Raw genomic sequence first — 21,995 nt, 5'->3', positions numbered from 1 at the left:
ATGTTCAAACTGCGAGCGGTTAGAAGATAGTCCAGGTTTAGACGGCTCGACACTGTGATTGTTTTTGTTTACCGTGCCTTCGATTTTGCGGTCTCACACCTGGAGGAGTGGGAAGGAAAGGAGTCCGCATGAGAATGTAGAACAGTGTGCTGTTTTTCAAACTTCAACCCTCAGGGCGAAGAGTCACATTTACAATAATCCTATATTATCCTGAGTTTCAAAAATTGAAATAGCTGATGTAAGTGCAAATACGAGTTAAATCATAAGCGGTCAACGTTTGTTTGGGCATTAAAACATGAGTTAACCCATGAGCGGTCAATAATGTGTTAAGAAGAACGTGTCTATTCTCCAATCGCTTCATGACAATTGCCTGCTTAGTCACGTACTGCCTGTCTCACACAACTTTAAACTGATGGCTTCTACTTTTTATTCAAGTTCTGTATTGTGGTATTGAAAAGAAAGTTGTTACATTTTCCAGAAAAATAGAACTTACCATAACAAAAAGTCTGAGGGAAAAGAATTAGGTTCGCCTCCCTCCTCCTTCCAACTCAATTTGATTAGGTTGGTTGATGGTTTAAAGCAGGGGTAGTCAACCTTTTTATACCCACCGCCCACTTTTGTATCTCTGTTAGTAATAAAATTTTCTAACCACCCACTGGTTCCACAGTAATGGTGATTTATAAAGTAGGGAAGTTACTTTACTTTATAAAATTTATAAAGCAGAGTTATAGCAAGTTAAAGCATACAATAATAATTACTTACCAAGTACTTTATGTCGGATTTCCGCTAAGTTTGGCAGAATAAATCTTTATAAAACAACTTACTATAGTTAAATCTATCTTTTATTTATACTTTGGTTGCTCCACTACCGCCCATCATGAAAGCTGGAACACCCACTAGTGGGCGGTACGGACCAGGTTGACTACCACTGGTTTAAAGGCTTTAACATCAAATGCTGGCCTTGGCAGGTTGGCTCAGTGGTAGAGTGCCACCCCAGTGTGTGGATGTCCTGGGTTTGATTCCTAGTCAGGGCACACAGGAGAAGCACCCATCTGCTTCTCCACCCCTCCCCCTCTCACTTCTCTCTCTCTCTCTCTCTCTCTTCCCCTCCTGCAGCCATGGCTTGATTGGAGCAAGTTGGCCCCGGGCACTGAGGATGGCCCCAAGGCCTTCGCCTCAGGTGCTAAATAATGACTCCCACAGTGACGGAGCAAGGGCCCCAGACGGGCAGAGCATCACCTCCTAGTGGGCTTACCCAGTGGACCCCAGTTAGGGTACATAGGGGTGTCTGTCCCTCTGCCTCCCCTTCTCTCACTAACTTAAAAAACAACAACAAAAAACAACAAAAAAAAACATCAAATGCTACATGTCGGCCACTTGTCTGAGTTTACTTACTGAGAGTGAGGCAGCATGGTTTCTCCTGAGTCATTTTTAATTACTGGCTTGTCAGTTGGCAGTTTCATTTTTTTTATAGTGCTATTTTCCTGTAATTAGGGTAAAGTTTGAACTGGATTTATGACATGCTCCCCCCCAAAATAGCCATGGAAGGAGCGTGAGGTGGAAGCCAGCTACGTTCTGTTTAGACATGCAAGTGCCTCTGAGTCATCGGTCTGGAGACAGCCATGGTGCAGCTGCTCTGGGGGCCTGGACGGAGGGGGAGCCACCAGACCTGAAAGTGGAGATTCCGGGGTCATGAACACACGGGTGGAGAATGGCTGAAGTTCAGGAATTACCTACCATTTGTAAAGTAAAAAAAAAGTAAGAGGACTCAGGACTCAGCCTAAGGAAGGTGATTTTCTAGAAGCCAATAATTAATAATTTTTAATTGTCCAAAAGGGCGATGTACGTCCTTCAGATACTCATTTGTTGAAGCACCTTATGTGCGCTCACACCTGTGGGCCATGACGTTGGCCCAGCACCACAGGCAGCAGGGAAGTCCGAAGCTCAGGCTTCAGGGAGCACACCCCGCCTGTGCTGACCACCCACCCACAGCCCACTTCCATGCCAGTAGGGTACCCTTTCAGCGTTCGTAGGGGTAACTGAAAATGAACCACTTTTTAGAAGAGCAGATAGAAATGAAATCCGTATATGATACAGGAGACACACAGCCTCGCATTAATCCCCTTGCATTCCCAAAACACTACCCGCATAAGCAGTAATAACCCTGTCTCTGAACCTACATTTGCAGGGAAACAGCCTGTTCTTAAAACTTTCATGCTCCATTTACCCCCTCACCCTACCCCCTGCAAATGGGTGTTAAGAAAAGAACAGAAGTGACTCCCTTAACCTGCAAGGATTTCCTTCCCTCACCTCCCTCAACACACACAAACTGATGTCCACCACACTGCTGGTGTCCCCATGAGTGGATGTGTGAGGGCAGCAATGAGGAAGGAGAGTGACGAGCTTGGAAGGGGTGAATCACCTGCGACCCCTCCTGTTCGAATTTCAGAACCAATAGTGGCATGTCCCAACGTTGAGACGCTGTACACAGGATCAGCCAAGGCTATGTTACGACTCACAGGGCAACTACCCATTTGCAGGGGCAGGATACACCACAGGACCAACAATGAGACCTCTGACTGCTGTGCATTTTCTCAGGAAAGGGCCCCAGACAGCAATCCCAGAACAGAGTAAGCTGGTGATGTTCAGTTGACAAAAGCAGAGAACTTGTGAATGATTCTGGTTTAAGCCAATCGATTTTCCCTTTCTGCCTTTGTTCTGGGTAACTTCCAGAGACGTCACAAAGGAGATGGAGGTTACTCTACTGAAACACAATCACAGTCAATGGGGAGAAAACACAGTGGTCGCCCAGAGACAACTGCCAAAGGGCTAGTGCCTCAGGGTACAAGGTAGGGCTCAAAAGTCACCTGCCAACCCAAAGGTAGATCAGTGGAGCTACTGAAAGATGAACTCATCCTAACCACGTGGAGTTCAGTCTAGAACTGTTAAGTTACTTAATAACAGGGACTCGGTTAAGGCAGCATAATAGTGATATCAAAAGGAGAAAAATGCCCTGGCCAGTTGGCTCAGCAGTAGAGCATCCACCTGGTGTATGGAAGTCCCAGGTTTGATTCCTGGTCAGGGCACACAGGAGAAACAACAATCTGCTTCTCTACCCACCCCCTTCTCTCTCTCTCTCTCTCTCTCTCTCTCTCTCCCCCTCCTGCAGCCATGGCTAGAATGGTTCGAGCAAGTTGGCCCTGGGCGCTGAGGGTAGCTCCATGGCCTCTGCCTCAGGTGCTAAAATAGTTTGGTTGCTGAGCAACAGAGCAACAGCACCAGATGGTCAGAGCATTGCCCCTTGGTGGGTTTGCCAGGTGGATCCTGGTTGGGGCGCATGCAGGAGTCTGTCTCTCATCCTCTCCATTTCTCAGTTAATAAAAAAAAAAAAAAAAGGAAAGGAAAGGAAAAGAAAAGAGAAAAACTACACCACCACCCTGTATCTGCAAAAGTAAATGCAAAAATCAAACTTCTAGGGAATTCCACTGAAAACACAAACTGATAAAATTCATATGGAAGAGTCAAAGACAACAGTCAAGATAATTTAGAAAAATGATACAGTAACCAGGCAGAGGTACTAGTCAGCTCAGGCTGCCAAACAAATATGAGATGGAGTGACTTAAACCAGTGGTTTTCAACCTTTCTACACTTGAGGACAGGTGAAAATATTGTAGGAGAATTATTTTGGGGACCACTAAGGCAGAAATCACCCTGAGCATAAGCGAATTCAACTAAAATCACTGAGTCTGTAATCTTCATACAATATAAGGGTAGCTGACTCTGTTGCTGGACAGCATGAAATTTCTGGCAGACCAACAGTTGGAAAACATTGACTTAAACAACAAACACTGATTTCTCACAGTTCTGGAAGCTGAAAATGTCAATATCAAAGTGCTTATCTATGTGTTCGGTTCCTAGCTCTCAGATGGGCGCCTCGTGTGACAGAGAGAGAGAGAGAGAGAGAGAGAGAGAGAGAGAGAGAGAGATCTCTGAAGTTTCCTCATCTTATAAGGACATTAGTCCTGCCAGATCATGGCTCCACCCTTAGGATCGACCTCATTTAACCCAATAACCCTGTTAAAGGCCCTATCTCTAATGCAGCCCAATAGGGGGTGGAAGCAGGGGGAGATTAAGCTTCAAACTATGAATTCGGGGGAGAAAGAATTCAGCCCACTGTAGTAAGTGAGACTATTTCTGTATTCAGGGTAGGCAAAAGTTAGGCTTACCGTTGTGATATGCACATTAAGTTTATTCTTGTATTATTATTTCTTAATTATTGTATTATCCTCCATACAAACAACTTTAAGCCTATTTTGCCCCACCCTGTATATAGCAAGATACATTATAAAGCTAGACTGTCAGAATATTGTGGCCTTATTCCAGGTACAGAAGCTACTGGATGAGAATAGAGTGCCTAGAAGCAGATCTGCATGTATGGAAATTTCACACAGGACAGAGGTCACAGTAAGTTTATTGATGACAAATGTGGTTATTCATTAGATGGTACCCAAGGCATTAGGCCATTGAGATGGAAAAATATTACAGCACCCCAGTTATAACCAGCATAAAATCAGTTACAGATGGAGTAAAAACTATATAGAAATTATATCTAGAATACATTTTTTTTTTTTCATTTTTTTTTTTTTTTTTTTCTGAAGCTGGAAACAGGGAGAGACAGTCAGACAGACTCCCGCATGCGCCCGACCGGGATCCACCCGGCACGCCCACCATGGGGCGGCGCTCTGCCCACCAGGGGGTGATGCTCTGCCCATCCTGGGCGTCGCCATATTGCGACCAGAGCCACTCTAGCGCCTGGGGCAGAGGCCGAGGAGCCATCCCCAGCGCCCGGGCCATGTTTGCTCCAATGGAGCCTTGGCTGCGGGAGGGGAAGAGAGAGACAGAGAGGAAAGCGCGGCGGAGGGGTGGAGAAGCAAATGGGCGCTTCTCCTGTGTGCCCTGGCCGGGAATCGAACCCGGGTCCTCCGCACGCTAGGCCGACGCTCTACCGCTGAGCCAACCGGCCAGGGCTAGAATACATTTTAAAACTCTTGCAGATCAATATGGAAAAGACAAATAGCCTAATGAAATATGAACAAAATACAGTACTCTGGTTATTGTCTATGAAGTCATTATAACCATCAAATTCGCAAATACTAAGCCGTTGCTCCTAGTAGAAAAACAGAGAAAGCTTGCTACGAGAGGTCAAATCATTTTCATGAATCGATCGATACGCAACCTGGTTTTACGTGCGCTTCTGTTTGTGTGATATTACCAGTGAGCTCCCAGCCAGCAGCCCTGTGACGCCTGCCTCATCTAACACATACGTGAGGCACGTCACAGACTCCTTCGCGCTATGGACGGACAGCAGACGGTGCGTCAGCACCGTGCTCAGGGCCGTTACACACATCAGCACCAGGAAGCAAGAAATATAAGTAGACCTCCGAAAAGACACAAGCTCACATGTGCCTTGGGAGACTACTCTGCATGTGTCCGTAAGCGACCATGAAAGCACCCTGAGTATCAATTTTGGGGTTCCAAAGAAATTTTAGTGAGTAACAGAATTTGCAGGTATGAAATCCTCAATCAAGGGGGTAAAATGTACACGAGCGCGCAATTCGGTAGCTATTCAACCAACAAACGTTATGTTCAACTCCACCATTCACTGGCCTAATCTATGGTGAAATTACCATAAATCACTATTGGACACCCAAGACAGTGGCAAAATCTGAAGTTCTGATAATATCATATGCTAGATGACAACCTGCACTCTGCTGGGGACCCAGGAAGCCCCGGGCCCCTTGGGAGGACAGCCTGGTCGAGGTAGGAGGTGCAGGCCTGCAATTCTAGTCCCCGGCCTCTATCACTGGAGGACTCTCGCCCACAGAGACGCGCAGACGTAGCAGACGTTCACGTAAGATGGTCTGCATCCGTGAAAACCACCACTTCCCTCAGCAGGCACGCGGCCAGTGCGAGCTGGGCTGACTCACGCCATGGAATGCCGTGTGTCTGTTAAAGGGAGCACAACTGCGTGTATTAACATGAACTTCCAGATTGGAAAACCCTTCTCACCAACCTCCAAAAAAATGTACTTGAATGCTATGTAGCAGAGACCTATGTTAAGACAGAACACAAAAGGGCTAGGGGAAAAAGTGGGACAGGAATAGTAGAGCTTTGTAGCAAATGCAAATAAAGAGACAGTTGGTGCAACAATGTTATCTAACAAACTAAACTCAAGGGAGAAAGCGTTAATAGGGACTAAAAGAAAACAAAACAAAATCTGTACACCCTCAAACCTGTAGGTATTTAAGAACCTCCACACATTTAAAAAATAGAAAACTGATAAGAGATGGGCAAATCCAGAATGGGTATGGATGACTTTCATAGTTTCAGCCCATGTGGACCAAAAAAAAAAAAAGATATTTTTAACAACATACTTAACATAGGTGATCTAAATATAAATCTAGATTTGTGTGGTCATCACCAGAAAATGTGTATTTTGTTCAAACAATAAGGACATATTAAAAAAAAATTGACCATATCTAATTGGTCACAAAGAAAACCTTAAACTATCAAAAGTAACAAACATTGCAAATTTACTGCTAATAATGCAACAAAAATCAGAGAAAATAATAGCCTATGTGCCTGGGGCCAGGGGTGGAGGCTGGGGGAGGGGAAGATGGAGCCAAAATGGTACTCAGAAGAAACTTTTATACTTTTATTACACACACACACACACACACACACACACTGCTCACAAAAATTAGAGGATCGGCAATGTGCAGATACCCCAGTACTTTTAGCCTTTTGTATAGTGCATTTTCATCAATGAAATAAGTTGGTTTTGCATCTCATTTGCATAATCGAACAACTTTCTTTGACTTGTCGTTTGCTTTTCTAATGTTCTTGTTTAACAAAAAAAAAAATCAAATGCTTCTTTTTTTATTGCTTCATATTAATTTTGAAATATCCCCTAATATTTGTGAGCAATGCACACATATACACACATATATTGAGGATAAGGGGCACCACATTTCTACTCAATTAAGAGAGAGAGTTTTATCAATACAGTGGGGTCTTTTTTTTACACATGTCATGCTCTGGATTCACAGGAAACGGGTTCCAGCAGCTCGGGCCCCTTTCCATCGGTTCTAAGTCCACCTCTGGGCGGAGCAGGCTGGCGCTTCAGTGGAACCCAGGCGCCTTCCCTTTGGCTTCCTTCTCTTCCTGATCACTTCCCTTCACATGTTTCAGGAAGCTAACTCGGCACTCAGAGTGCTTAATGCACTCAATATGCACATTAATTCTCCTGGCAAGAACTCTGCCCTTGTTTGTTCACGACAGTGCCCACCACATGCTGGGTGACGCTGTCGACTCTTCCAGTTTTGCCGTGGGAACACTTGCGGGGCATTCCTTCTTGAACAGTGCCCATTCCCTTGTCGTCTACAATATCACCTGTCTGGCAGATTCACGTTTGTGTCCCAAAGAACAACTCCATGTTTCCTAAAAGGCCTCGTGAACGTAGGACAGGTGCCCCAACTCTTTCCCTTTGTGTTGGTCATTCTGGCAAGTTACTAGAAGATGGCCGTTTCCAAAACTTTATCATTTTAAATGCATTTGTTTGAAAATTTAAAATGACTAACCAAAAGTACTTTTTCAAGACATTAGCTAACATAAAGATCACCTGAACCAAAATTTACCTACAATGAAGTTCACAAAGCATAAGTATTTCATGGACAATACATGCCAGAATGGTTCCAATTAAAAAGATCAACCCGCCTGACTGGGCGGTGGCGCAGTGGATAGAGCGTCGGACTGGGATGCGGAAGACCCAGTATCGAGACCCTGAGGTCACCAGCTTGAGCGCGGGCTCATCTGGTTTGAGCAAGGCTCACCAGCTTGGACCCAAGGTCACTGGCTCGAGCAAGGGGTGGGCCCCCAGCACGGCCCGACACGGTCTGCTGAAGGCCCACGGTCAAGGCACATATGAGAAAGCAATCAATGAACAATTAAAGTGTTGCAACGCGCAATGAAAAACTAATGATTGATGCTTCTCATCTCTCCGTCCCTGTCTGTCTATCCCTCTCTCTGACTCTCTCTCTGACTCTGTTAAAAAAAAAAAAAAAAAAAAAAAAGATCAACCAGACCAAATGCTGGAGACTGTGCACGGTGACCAGGACTCTACTTGCCAGTGGGAGGGCAAAGGGGTGCAGCCACCTCTGGAGAAGGTGGTACTTCGTACAAAGCTCAGTATACACACACCCTATAAAAGAGCAATTCTACTCCCAGGTGTTTACCTAGCAAAAATCAAAATATAAGTCCACACGCCACAGATTTGGCTGAGAAATCATCACAGCTGATTCATATCAATGAGAAGATACAGTCTGCTCAGGAGCTCACCAGCAGAGGGGAACACCGACAGGCACAGTCATACGATGGAACACTAGTCGGTCACAAAAAAGGCAGGGACCTCCCAACACACATACAAGAGGGATGAGTCTTGAAGACAATGCCAAGTAAGGATTCAGGGTCTCCGTTCTGTAGGGTTTCATTTCCACGAAGTTCTAAAACATGTAAAACTAGCCCACGGTAGGACAAATCAGAACAGTGGTTGCCTAGGGGAGGAGGAGAATGGAGGAGGAAGTCGCCTGATGCAACTTCTGAGAGTGAGAGGAATGTTCTGTGCCTGGTAGGGGCTGGGGCGGCAGAGGTGTTTGCGTGTTGGACCCTATTAGTGGAATGCTTAAGATTTGTGCATTTCACTGTATGTGAGTTAACTAAAAACAAAAACAAGAATGTGCAGATACTGAACTCTTGTCAAGGATTTACATGCTGAAAAACATCTCATGATGAATGTATGAATATCTGCAATTTGTGAAACAAATCAAGAAAATCCGGCCTGGCCTATGATGGCACAGTGGATAAAGCATCCACCTGGACCGCTGAGGTTGCCAGTTTGAAACCCTGGGCTTGCCTGGTCAAGGCACATAAGGGAGTTGATGCTTCCTGCTCCTCCCCCCTTCTCTCTCTCTCTCTTTCTCCACTCTCTAAAAAATGAATAAAAAAATTTTTTTAAATCAGGCACATTGGTGGGTGGAGATGGATGTGAAGGGAAGCAATAAAGGTAGCACTGTGTAATTAAAGTAAATGGTAGGGTCCGATTGGTAGGCGTACGTATTGGATGTTCACTATAAAATTCTTTCTACTCTTCCATGTTTGAAGATTTTCACAGTAAATGTTAGGAAAAAAGGATATCTTAAAGCATGGAGAAAGTGGTCCTTGGCAGTTCACTTAAATAATAACATTTTCATATAAAATGCATCTAAAAATTCACAGCAATTCCAATAAAAATATCTCTGGAGTTTGTTAAGGAAGTTAAGAGTATTCTATAATAAAACACATGGAAACCCATAACTGACAAAGGGCAGAAAATTTAAATTTCTATGTTATCAAGAAGTGAGACAAATCACTGTTAAAATTCATTAAGAAATAGTATAAGGACAACAGGCAAGGACTGTGAAGACAGCTGACAAAGAGAAGGCGTAGTGTCAGGAAACATGTACCCAGCAGCCTCAGGGGCGACGGGGAAGGGAGGGGCCGCCACAGCAGTTCCCTCCCTTTGGAGGAGCAGAGCCAAGTCAGAGACAAGGAGAAACAGGAAGTGTGCCACGCACACCCACGCGTGCCCTTCCCGGCTCCATCTCCAGGCTCCCCCTAGAAACTGTCCACCAGCCCCGAGACACAGCAGGCAGGCCCCTGAGGACATGGGTACAACAGGAAGAGCCATGCGTTCCATGGTCAGAGAGAAAGACACACAGGGGAATTTAAAAGGTACTGACACGGTGCCTGACCAGGCGGTGGCGCAGTGGATAGAGCTTCGGACTGGGATGCAGAGGACCCAGGTTCGAGACCCCGAGGTCGCCAGCTTGAGTGCGGGCTTATCTGGTTTGAGCAAAGCTCACCAGCTTGGACCCAAGGTCGCTGGCTCGAGCAAGGGGTTACTCGGTTTGCTGAAGGCCCGTGGTCAAGGCACATATGAGAAAGCAATCAATGAACAACTAAGGTGTCGCAACGAAAAACTGATGATTGATGCTTCTCATCTCTCTCCGTTCCTGCCTGTCTCTATCTGTCCCTCTCTCTGACTCGCTGTCTTTGTAAAAAAAAAAAAAAGGGTACTGACATGGTTAATTAAACAAGTCAAGTATAATGTCATTTAAGGAGAAAAGTGAGATGCTGCATCTCTCTAGGCACATACAGGACCCAAAGCTGAGAAAGGCCCGCTCTGGCACATCCACATGACGAGGGACCATGGGGTACAGGCTGCAGGGATGGGAGGGGGTGAAGTACCACTTTACCAGAAGTGCCCTAACTATCTGCACAAATGTGTTGATTTAATCCATAATTAAAAATGAGAAGAAAATAAGTGTAAAAAGTTACATTTTTATACAAGTTTTTGTTATGTACATGTATTTGATATTTATATATTCAATAAATTACATTATAGTAATTATATGTAAATTTCATTCAAATATATTGCATATGCTTGTATATTTAAATCATATAAATTATGATATAAATATTAAGAAAAGAGTAATTCATATGAAATTATTTACACCATTTCTAAAGCCTCATAGTACTCTAGGCAGTTGGCTTAGTGGTAGAGCATTGGCCAGGCCTGTGGATGTCTCAGATTTGATTCTGGTCAGGGCACATAAAAGTACTCTTCTGCTTCTCCAGCCCTCTCCCTCCCCTTCTCTCTCTCTCTCTCTCTCTCTCTCCTCCGGCAGCCATGGCTCCATTGGAGCAGGTTGGCCCCTGCTGCTGGGGATGGCTCCATGGTCTCTGGCTCATGTGCTAAAAAAAATGGCTCTGTTGCTGAGCAATGGAGCAACGCCCCCTAGTGGGCTTGCCGGGTGGATCCCAGTCCAGGTACATGTGGGAGGGAGTCTGTCTTTCTGCCTCCCTGCCTCTCCTTAAAAATAAATAATAATTTAAAAAAATGAAGCCTCATAGATGTTCCCTTTATGCGGCTTCTCTCCTCCTCATACGCTGGAGTGACTATTAAACAGAAACACTTCAGCACTATTGCCAAACACAGACCGTTTCCCAAATCTGCCTGTACAGAGGCGCCTGCTGTGTGTTCAGGGCCCGGCCTCCCCTCTCGTGCCCCAGGGGCAGTGTTTATGAGGCACCAAGGGACAGAGACGTGTGAAGACAGCTCAGCAAGCCAGCACAGCATCTGTGTCCTCTAGAATGCTGGCAGTGAAGCTGCGGTCCTTGGGTATGTCTGTGTAGGAAGAGGAATCTAGCCGCCACTGCCACCCAAACACAGGCGCTGAGGGTTACTCTAGGCACTCTATGGGAGGTCTGGAGGGAACCTTCCCACAGTGCACAGGGAAACAGGCCCGAGTTCACGGCCCAGGGAAGACCCTGAGACAGGCTCTGTGCCTCCGTCTGCTCTCAACTGAAGCGGGCCTGAGACCCTGCCTCTGGCTGTGGATGGCGCTGGCATTTCAGGGAGAACTCCCTCCCTGGTTCCAAATGTGTTTGGACCAGCACACGCTGGTCTGCTTGCGGCTACTCTTCCAGGTGCCTGGAGGGTCATGGCAGATGTAAGGAACCTCCAATGTCTACTTTCACAACATTTTTCCCAACGCTAACTGGAAATAGAATAGTTTTCCAGCCCACAGCAAATGCACTGCCATCTTTGTGTGAAGTCCGGCCAGCTTCCAGCAAATTCAGCAAAGACATGTGTGTGTGTTGGATTGAAAATCTGGGTTCTTACATAACGGAAACCTTCAGAGAATGAGAAAATGATTTGAGGAAAAGAGATACTTACTGAAAATTATGATTTGGACTGTGTGTTGGCCCTAAAAAGGATAAAAGAACATGTTATTAATACTTCATGACTTGGAATCAACCTTTTTCCCCACTCCAGCCCAGGACACCCCTTTGTGGAAAACCGTCCTCGGCTCTGCCCTCAGCTCTGGGTGCTGTGCCAGGGACTGGGAGACCGCAAGCCCCATGGGAGGGGGGAGGCACTTTCTCTTTATGCAGAAACATCTGGACATATTTTTGGACTTTTTACTGTCTTTCCCTTTCTCCTCATCTAACCTTGATTCACAAGATCTATTTTACTAATCAGTGACAGAGAGGCATGACGTTTATGTGACAGGCTGAGGCATTGCAAGGACCTTCTCACCACGGGGATGAAAGGGGGACACATTCATTCCAGCCACTGAATAAGCACAAGAGTACAGAACTGCCATTGCACTGGCTCTCACCTCCCCCTCGGCTGAGCCCGGTGTCGGTGGGGCTGGCCGGCGCTGAGCCCGCGGGGGCCCCCAGGCTGTGTGTGGCAGCCTCCCCGCAGGGTGACTTTGTGACACATGACCTGCCTGCTAAGTCCCGCAACTCACTTTGTGCCTGGGATTATGTTCTGCATTCAGTGTAACCTCCATCCATGTCTGTTCCCTTTTCTTACTAGTGAATGCGGAGCAGGTCAGGCCGGGCCTCGCGCACCACGGGAAGGCCCCGGGAAACAGCTTTATTGATTCCCTCTCTGCAGGTGGGTGTGTGCTCAGTTTCAAACTGCAAATCAATCTCCCACTCGGTGGCTGTGAAGCTCCTAGCTGCACAATGACTGGCCCAGACGGTCCCCACTCACCGAGCCGCACGAACAGGACGCCAGTGGCGGTAATGGTCTTCATCCCATTGGTGGCCACGCACTGGTAGTAGCCGGTGTCTGTCGTGTCCAGGTCTTGGATTCGCAGCCGAGAGCCGTACTCCGTCTTCCGGATGATGACACGCCGGGGCTCCTGCACGACGGGAGCGTCGTTCTTCAGCCACCGCACGCTGGGCGGTGGGTTGCCGGCCACCTTGCAGTGCAGAATTGCCGTCTGGCCTTGGACGATGGTGATATTGTTCACTGGCTCCAGGAAGTTCAGAAAGTAACCTGCCGAGAAGAGCATCACAAAAGAGCAAACCTCAGTGAGGGCCGGAGGAAGGGCCACTCGGGCTCTTTCTGGGAGCTGCCAGGGGTGGCATTGATTTCTCCCACACACGGACTGTCCGGTCTCATTACCGGCGGTGACTGCGCTCTCGAATGTTCCTGCAAACCCTGAATTAAGGAATACAGCATCACTGCTGTGACCACACTTGTGGTCACAGCACTTCCATCAACTGAACAATACATAACCTTGTTTCACGTCCATTTCTGTTTGAAGACACCTTATTTAATACAGACTGTTGACTCACTAACATTGAGTTCACGGCCACCCTCGAAGGAAGCTCATCTAGCTCACATGCTTTCTCCGCAAGGGACGCCTCAGCCGCCTCACTCAGTGTTGAGCAGATAAAATATATTATGCTCACTTTGTTAAAGATGGTGCTGCCCAAGTGGAAGCCCGTCACCCAGGTAATATTAACTGCCCTTCTTGCTTGGGATGGGCATGATTATATCAATGTGTGTTGGGGGCGGGCTGTGGGCAGGCAGGATCCTTGTAGCTTGGGGCTTGGTTTTAGAACTAAGCCTTTCCCACCTTTTTTGATGTAAGGTGGTGCATTCTCATAAGGAATCCCATTATGACTCAGATGAGTGACTTTGTATCAGAGACTTCCTTATTTGTATATTGGATTAAAGGTTTTGAATCTATACTATAAAGTGGGGCAGACCGGGAGCTGGCTCTCTCTCGGTTCCTGAGATTAGCATTAGAGAGGAGAGAGAGAGAGGCCACGCGGAGGAAGCCAGGAGAAGTAGCCAAGATGGTGGAGTGCTAAGAGAGAAACCAGTGTGTGCAGAGTTTGTGCAGGGAAAGGGAAGGAGATGGGGAACAGAGGTGAATAAGTCTGGTGAGCTAGAAACCTTTAATTCTAGGAAACTCGAATGAGTGGGTTTTGGAGCCCAGTGTGTGTTTTTGCTTACCCGCAGGGTGTGAGCTGGGATTAAAGATGATGGCCCACAGTTCTTGGCTCCATTATTTCATTACTGTCTGTCCGAATCTAATGCAAACCTGCATGGGCCAGGTGGCTGTGATGGTGGCCTTGGCTACCGGCTTTACACTCAGGAACACCAGACAGCACGTCAGCACCATCACCAGGGGCACTTTAAAAAGTGAAATCGTGGGGCCACAGACCATGAAAAGGACACTTGTTTGGGTATGAGCCGCAACAAGTGGAGTGTTGCCTCCTTTAACCTTAGCTGGGGATGCGTGTGGTGGGCAGTTCAGCGTTTTCCTTGCTCTGGGCACGTCTGTGAATGACCATTAAAAGTGCGTGAGTACAGATCTGCAGTTACAAGTTCACTTTAGGGAGTGGGCGAACTCACTAACGTGAAATCAATCCACAAAGAATGAGGATCTCCTATACTCCTCTTTTCAGACTCAAAATCTAACCTCAGTAAGTTATGATATGAATTCATGCTCAGCAAGCCCCCCGCCCCCCCCCACTGGCACACCACAGGACATCCTCACATACAAGCTCATCACTGGCCTAAGGAGCACGAGAATGACAAGTCTGAGCAGGGCTGATGTCTCTGCCCCACTGCCCCTGGGTCAGAGGCAGGAAGGAGCCATCCAAGGCTCACATCCTACAGGGAAGGACCCGGAATACAGAGGGAGCAGGGCGGGAAATGCTGCCCCGGGCGCTGTGTGTGTGTGTGTGTGTGTGTGTGCGCGCGTGCACACGAGCCTTTGTGAGATGGGTCCAGGGCTGGGGAGGTACTCTCTCTTAAGATAAACACTCCTGATAAAATTCCACAACCTATAAACAAGGCTAGACAGACAAGACAATCAATCATCAGGAGATGAACTCACTTCAGACAAACTGAGATAACAGCTCAATCTGAAAATGATTATAAAACACATTCCGGTTGGTCCTTAATTCTTTTTTTTTTTTTTTTAAGTTAAAAGACTGAAAGATGGCATATCTCTGCTATGACTGATACAACTGGATAGAACATTGCAGGATTTCTAGTGAGCCCTGGGGCAAGTTTCACAGGATGAGTGATGGCTCGCCCTTCACACTGGGTGGGTGGAGGTAACTGATGGGGGAGACTGTGGGTTACAAGATGAAATGGGTTTTCCTTTCCAAAAGGAGATTGGAGAGGTGTCTGAAGAGGTGTCCCTAATTCATACTGATTATTATTTACGACTATTATTGTTAATAAATAATATCAGGCTCTACCTTGATTCCTTCCCAGCCAACCCTTTTCTCGAAGCACTGAGTTAACGTGTCGAGGAGAATTCTGATGGATGACCCCAAGCTGGACGGTAGCTGAAATGTCAATGACACTCCTCCCTTCTCAATCAAGCAGGGTCACTGTAAAGCCAGCAGGCACGGCCGGGGCCACTATCACAGCCGCCTGGCCCATGCAGGTTCGCATTGGATTCGGACAGTCGGTAAAGAAACAGCGGAGCCAAAAACTGATGGGCCATAGCCTTTAATCCTACCTTGCACCCGGCGGGCAAGTAAAAATACACACTGGGCTCCAAAACCCAGTCACACTCAGGGCTCACAAAGCCACTGACTTATCCGAGTTTCCTAGAATCAAAGGTTTCTAGCTCACCAGCCTTCTTCTCCTCGGTTCCCCATCTGCATCCTTATCCCAGATACAAACTCTACACAAACTGGCATCTCACTCAGCACTCCGCCATCTTGGCTGCTTCTCCTGGCCTCCTCCACGTGGCCTCCTTTAGCTGCTGGCTCTACTCTCTCCGCTCTCTCATGCTAACCTCAGGAACCCAGCGGCAAGTTCCCGTTCTACCCCTATTTTATAGTGTAGCTTCACAACCTTTAATCCAATATACAAAATAGGGTAGTCTCTAATACAAAGTCACTTCTCTGAGGCATGATTGGATTGTACCGCCCTACAGCAAAAAGGGTGGGAAAGGCTTAATCCCAAAACCAAGCCCCAGGTTACAACGATCTCCAACACACATTAATATCACCTGGGCGACTGCCTCCTCGTGTTATCTTTAACAAAGTGAGCATAATACATTTTATCCGCCCAACAGTCACATTCAGGGTGAACACTCTTCACCAACTCCACTGCACCAGATCAACTTGGGAAGACCTGCACGCCGGAGGTGCCTGCACGAGACCCCGTGTCTCTGAACACAGCATCAACTCTGACTGGACAGTCTGAGGGGTGACTCTGATACGGTCTCGGCTGTACCAGACCCAGAGTATCACAAATGCATTGTTTTATTGTGTTCTGGCCAGAGCCCACCTTAATCAGAGAAATGCATGTGAAGTACTTTCAAGCTGCATAATATTCAGATGTTTCATTAAGATCTGCATAACATGAAATGTACACTAGGAAATATAAAATAGCAAATGACATATTAAAGTCACAACGACCTCTTCCCTTGGTGTTAAGTACAGTACAGTTATAATTCTCATCTGTACACATGACACACCATGGCTTCCCAGCAGACATGTGCTGTAAAGCCAGTAGGCACGGCCACTATCACAGCTGCCTGGCCCATGCAGGTTCGCATTGGATTCGGACAGTCGGTAATGAAACAACGGAGCCAAAAACTGGTGGGCCATCATCTTTAATCCTAGCTTGCACCCGGCGGGCAAGTAAAACACACACTGGGCTCCAAAACCCACTCATTCAGTGCTCACAAAGCTACTGACTTATCCGAGTTTCCTAGAATCAAAGGCTTCTAGCTCACCAGACTTAATTCACCTATGTTCCCCATCTCCTTCCTTCTCCCTGCACAAACTCTGCACAAACTGGCTTCTCACTCAACACTCCGCCATCTTGGCTGCTTCTCCTGGCCTCCTCCACGTGGCCTTTCTCTCCTCTCTGCTCTCTCCTCTAATGATAATCTCAGGAACCACGAGAACAAGCTCCTGTTCTGCCCCCATTTTATATTGTAGAAATCTAAACCTTTAATCCAATATACAAAATAGGGAAGTCACTAATACAAAGTCACTTATCTGAGACATGATGGGATTGTACCACCCCACATCAAAAAGGGTAGGAAAGGCTTAGTCCTAAAACCAAGCCCCAGGCTACAAGGATCCTGCCTGCCCACAGCCCGCCCCCAACACACATTAATATCACCTGGGCGACAGGCTTCCATGTGAGCAGCGCCATCTTTAACAAAGGGAGCATAATATATTTTATCTGCCCATCATACACAATGCTTTAGGTCAAGATAGGGTAAGAGGCTTTGAGTTCCTGCTTCCCAAGGTGAAGTTACACTTCATTTTTAAGCCCCTGTGGTCATCACTATTGATGATTGTTACTAACAGAGCCATTCAGATTTGCTGACCTGTCTGCCAAGTCCTTTCCTGTCAACACCGCTTGTGTCTGATGCCTCCCTCCTGGTGCAGCTGAGCTCCTCCCAAAGGACACCCACCTCCCCGGGTCAAGCGCTGAGGCTGAACCACTCAGTCTTGGTCTAAAAGCACTTGTTACTTTTACCCTCGTGTGTAAGAGCTTACCTGGTGCAGGAGGCTAGGCTGGCGGTCCCATTCTCGTCCTCCAGTTCTTGCATTTACTGTTAAGTCCTGCCTGTTGCTCTTTTCCAAGTAACCTGACCTTTCTTTTTTTAAGAGGGCTTGTAAAGCCAGTATCCATGGCCAGAGCCACCATCAGAGCAGCCCGGCCCATGCAGGTTCGCATTGGATTCGGACAGTCGGTAAAGAAACAATGGAGCCACAAACTGGCATCTCACTCAGCACTCCGCCATCTTGGCTGCTTCTCCTGGCCTCCTCCACGTGGCCTTTCTCTGCTCTCTAATGCTAATCCCAGGAACCAAGAGCACCAGCCCTCATGTAGTCTACCCCCATTTTATATTGTAACTTCACAACCTCTAATCCAATATACAAAATATGGAAGTCTCTAATACAAAGTCACTTCTGAGGCATGATTGGATTGTACCGCCCCACATCAAAAGGGGTGGGAAAGGCTTAATCCCAAAACCAAGCCCCAGGCTACAAGGATTCTATCTGCCCACAGAGACACACATTAATATCACCTGGGCGACGGCCTCCTCGTGGGCAGCGTAATCTTTAACAAAGTGAGCATAATACATTTTATCTGCCCAACAGGGCTACTTTTCATGTTTCCCCTTTCTGTTTGCCATTTCCAAATACTGCTGTGAATTTATTTTCATTTTCGCCTCCTCGGGGCCTTGGTGACATTCCCAACCTCTGAGAATTTGCGCCTTTCATAAAATCCTCTACCAAACCCTCAGGATGCACTGTCTCGCCTCTCCCCGTCACTGCTCCTTTGGAATCTCACTCCAAACCCACTCTGAACTTCCATACATGATTCCTCGTGTCCTCTGCCTACATTTATGAGTCCTACTTTTTTTTTTTTAATTATTATCTTCAGCTACGCACTGTCTACGAGTTAGCCTCTGTATTGAGTTTCCCATGTCATCGACTGTAACTGTCCACAGGGTCTCTGGCTCCTTCTCAAATCCACTTCTTCCTTGCTTCTAATCCTTCTGACTTCACGGTTTGCTCACTCACCACCCACCGCGGGCCTCTCCAAGTGTGCCCTGTAATTTGTCCCCATCCGGCCGGCTTTCCTGTGGGAACCCCTTGAGCACTGGGTCCCAGCGACAGGCACTGCCAAGTTCCCAGGCGAACTCCGGGGCACGTGCAGGCCCAAGTCTGAGTTCTCGTGGGGAAAACACGTTTCCCACTTGGAGTCAGGGCTGAGGCACCCCCGGGCGGGCGGGAGAAGTGGACAGCAGCCCCCAGGCGTCCCAGCTTTCTGCAGAGGCTCAGCCAGGGCCCCCTTCTTCTCCAGCCCCCCTGGGGTGCCTCCTGGATCAACATCAAAACCCAAAGCTCCAAAGCAGCTGAGTTCAGCAGCACAGGTTCAGTAGCAGGGCTGATATGTCACAGGCCTTGTATTAGGGCACAAGAAATATGCATGCCTTCATTTTCCTAAAACCAAACTTGATTTTTGTCCCAACCCAATTCCCAGTGAAACTTGAGTGTATTTTTTCCCCATGACATCTCACTCAGGATCGTCCTGTTCCTGGGTTGAGGGGAGCCTCCGGGGTCTGGGCGCTGGTCCAGCCTCGGGTGCTGGAGGACCTGACACACGTGCAGGTGCCCCTGGCCCGCATCAGCTATGCTGAGGTGCCCGTGTCTTATTGCCACCCCTCTTCCCCAGCTCCCAAAGGTGCGTCCACATCTGCTCTATGGTCACCTGGTGATACCACCGGTCACTGCTGCACGCCCCTAGCAAAACTGCATGACACCTGCAGTCTAGCTCTTTGCCTCAGGTAGACTTTTTTCCAGGACACATGGGCCATTCTCTAAGGCTGCCAGCAGAGCAGGACCACCTCACATGGCTTCTGCCCCGTGTCCGGCCCGTGACAGTCCCATTTCCTTCCTGCTCCCAGGCTGCTCTCCGCCCCTCTGACAAGTTCATCGACACCCATACATGTTTAGCTAATGCCTGAGTGAGCTCTTGCATGTAATTTAAGAGGGAGGGTGTCCAAGTTAGTTTGGTTCATCATTTTTGACCGTCATTAATTCACTGGAGGCCAAAATGAAAGACGGAAAGTCCCCAGAGGTGACACAGCATACTGCTCTCTCCCTTGGGGATTCATTCACTGCGGGCCATTTCACCTCTCAGGGTCATTTCCCCTAGGTGCTGACATGGGGTTTGATCCTGGCCGGGTGGTTCAGTGGATAAAGCATCATCCCGGCATGCCTAGGTTGCAGGTTTGATCCCCGGTCGGGGCACATATGAGAAGCAAACAATGAGTACACAACTAAATGGAACTGAGTGGAACAATGAGTTGATGCTTCTCTCCACTAACCGCCATCTCCCTTTGAACTCTCTCTCTCCTTCAAATCAAAGAAAAAAACCATAGGGCTTGTACTAACTGTGGTAAGGTGCCAGAGAACTGTAAAACTTAGTATTGGCAACGCCATTTTAAAGAGGAAAAGTCAGGCTTTCTGTCCTGTCCTTTCTTTGGAAAATGGAGGGAGAAGGATACGAAAGTCTCCTGACTTACAAGGAGAACTGGGTCATTTGGTTTTAGTTCTCTGAAAGAACTAAGGTTATCTGAAGAGCTTCCTTTCCCTTTCTATAAGAGACAAAATTTACATACCACCCTACACTGATTTTAGCTCCCTCCCTCCCTTCCTGGAATCCTGAGATTAACATGTACCTCTTGGCAAAGGAAGAGAGATAGACACTAAAAGATATATGAATGGCCTGACCTGTGGTGGCACAGTGGGTAAAAGTGTCAACCTGGAACGCTGAGGTCGCAGGTTCAAAACCCCAGGCTTGCCTGGTCAACGCACATATGGGAGTTGATGCTTTCTGCTCCTCCCCTCCTTCTCTCTCTCTCTGTCTCCTCTCTCAAAAAAATGAATACACAAAATCTAAAAAGAAAAAAAAGATCTACCAGAAGACATTTAAAAAATAAAAATAAATAAATAAAAGGTTTATGAATGTATTTTGATATGTAAAATGACATCACCATTGTGTTACCTTGAAAGTTTTAACATTTTTTTAAATCCCCTAGACAAATGTTATAATTGTGTTAATGATTGTGTCATGCTGTCATGCCCTCCCAACCTGTATGTAGTCAAAGGGTATATAACCAGCCTCTGAGATATATTTGGGGTTGCACGATTTCAGTCTTGTTGGGCAGATAAAATATATTATGCTCACTTTGTTAAAGATAACACTGCCCAGGTGGAAGCCCATCACCCAGGTTATAATATTAATTGCCCTTCTTGCTTGGGATGGGCGTGATTATGTTATATGTGGTGGGGGAGAGCTTTTGCGCCAAAAGGTTTTAAAAGGAAGAGAGATCACATTGTTCTGGGGGAAGAATGATTAGCATTAGAGAAGAGAGTAGAGAAAGCAGAGCAGAAAAAGGCCACATGGAGGAGAGGTGAAGAAGCCAAGATGGCGGAGTGCTGAAGGAGAAGTCAGTTTGAGCAGAGTTTGTGCAGGTAGAAAGAAGGAGATGAGGAACAGAGGTGAATACCTTTGATTCTAGAAAACTCGGATAAGTCAGTAGCTTTGTGAGCACTGAATGAGTGGGTTTTGGAGCCCAGTGTGTGTTTTTACTTGCCTACTGGGTGCAAGCTAGGATTAAAGGTAATGGCCCACCAGTTCTTGGCTCTGTTGTTTCATTACCATTTGTCCGAATCTAATGCGAACCTGCATGGGCCAGGCAGCTGTGATGGTGACCATGCCTACTGGCTTTACAGGTCTGCAATGCCCATGTCAGTCATATGCAGCCAGCATATTAATAAATTTCCTCCTTTAATAAAACCCTTCAAAATTCATCTGGACTTGGTGTCTCTTCATAAACCCGTGGAAGTGAGGTATGGTACTTTACAACATTTAGGGGTACGGTACTTTGCAACATTTGGGGGCTCGTCCGGGATACGGTGTTCAGCGTCACGGGTAGAGACACCCCAAATCAGCTGGTCTCTCCGGAGGGCTGCCTGACCCCACTGGAATCTCAAAGAGAGGCACCATCTGAGATGTTTTCAGGGCTCCCTGTTTTCCTGTGGGTTTGGACAGTTCTTCGGTAGACAATCCCGGTTCCCAAATTCAACAATTTGTACGATTTGGCAGAGAAATCAAGGAGGTCGATAAAGCAACGCTTTTGCTTTACTGAATTCTAGCTTTTCTTTTGTTCTGAGTTATAGCTTTTCTGTTTGGGACTGGTCAATTTGGACCATTGCATAGAGGACCAGATGCGGTCACACTCTCGCAGTCGGCTCTCCAAGACCGAGATGTCAGTGGAGAGATTTTAGGTCCCCACCATGAGCTCTGCTGGGAGACGTCTGGTTGCACTCCGGAAAAGATGTCCATTTGTGTTTGCACATTTATTCATACTCTAGGAAGACAACTAGTGGGAACTGAGTCAACCAGGTTGATCAGTTCTGCCTCGGGCTTCCAAAGATGTCTATTTTTGTTTGTACATCTGTTCACGTTCTAGGAAGACAATTAGAGGGGACTGAGCTAGCCCCGAACTTCCAGAGGC

At 47.0% G+C, this 21,995-nt stretch overlaps 1 protein-coding gene across 1 annotated transcript in view; it reads right to left on the bottom strand.

Moving 5' to 3' along the window:
- ROR2 (receptor tyrosine kinase like orphan receptor 2) overlaps nt 1-21,995 on the bottom strand; it is a 223,257-nt gene that overhangs the window by 19,513 nt on the left and 181,749 nt on the right. Inside the window, exons 3-4 of the mRNA XM_066368409.1 lie at nt 12,665-12,952; nt 11,837-11,867 (exon numbers count right to left, since the gene is read on the bottom strand). Of these exons, the coding sequence (XP_066224506.1) occupies nt 11,837-11,867; nt 12,665-12,952 (319 nt within the window). The remainder of the gene's footprint in view (nt 1-11,836; nt 11,868-12,664; nt 12,953-21,995) is intronic.

The sequence above is a fragment of the Saccopteryx leptura genome, chromosome 2 (assembly GCF_036850995.1).
Source record: "Saccopteryx leptura isolate mSacLep1 chromosome 2, mSacLep1_pri_phased_curated, whole genome shotgun sequence".
Taxonomy (NCBI): domain Eukaryota; kingdom Metazoa; phylum Chordata; class Mammalia; order Chiroptera; family Emballonuridae; genus Saccopteryx; species Saccopteryx leptura.
The sequence above is the reverse complement of the archived record's forward strand: the minus strand, read 5'-3'. Positions and strand labels throughout refer to the sequence as shown.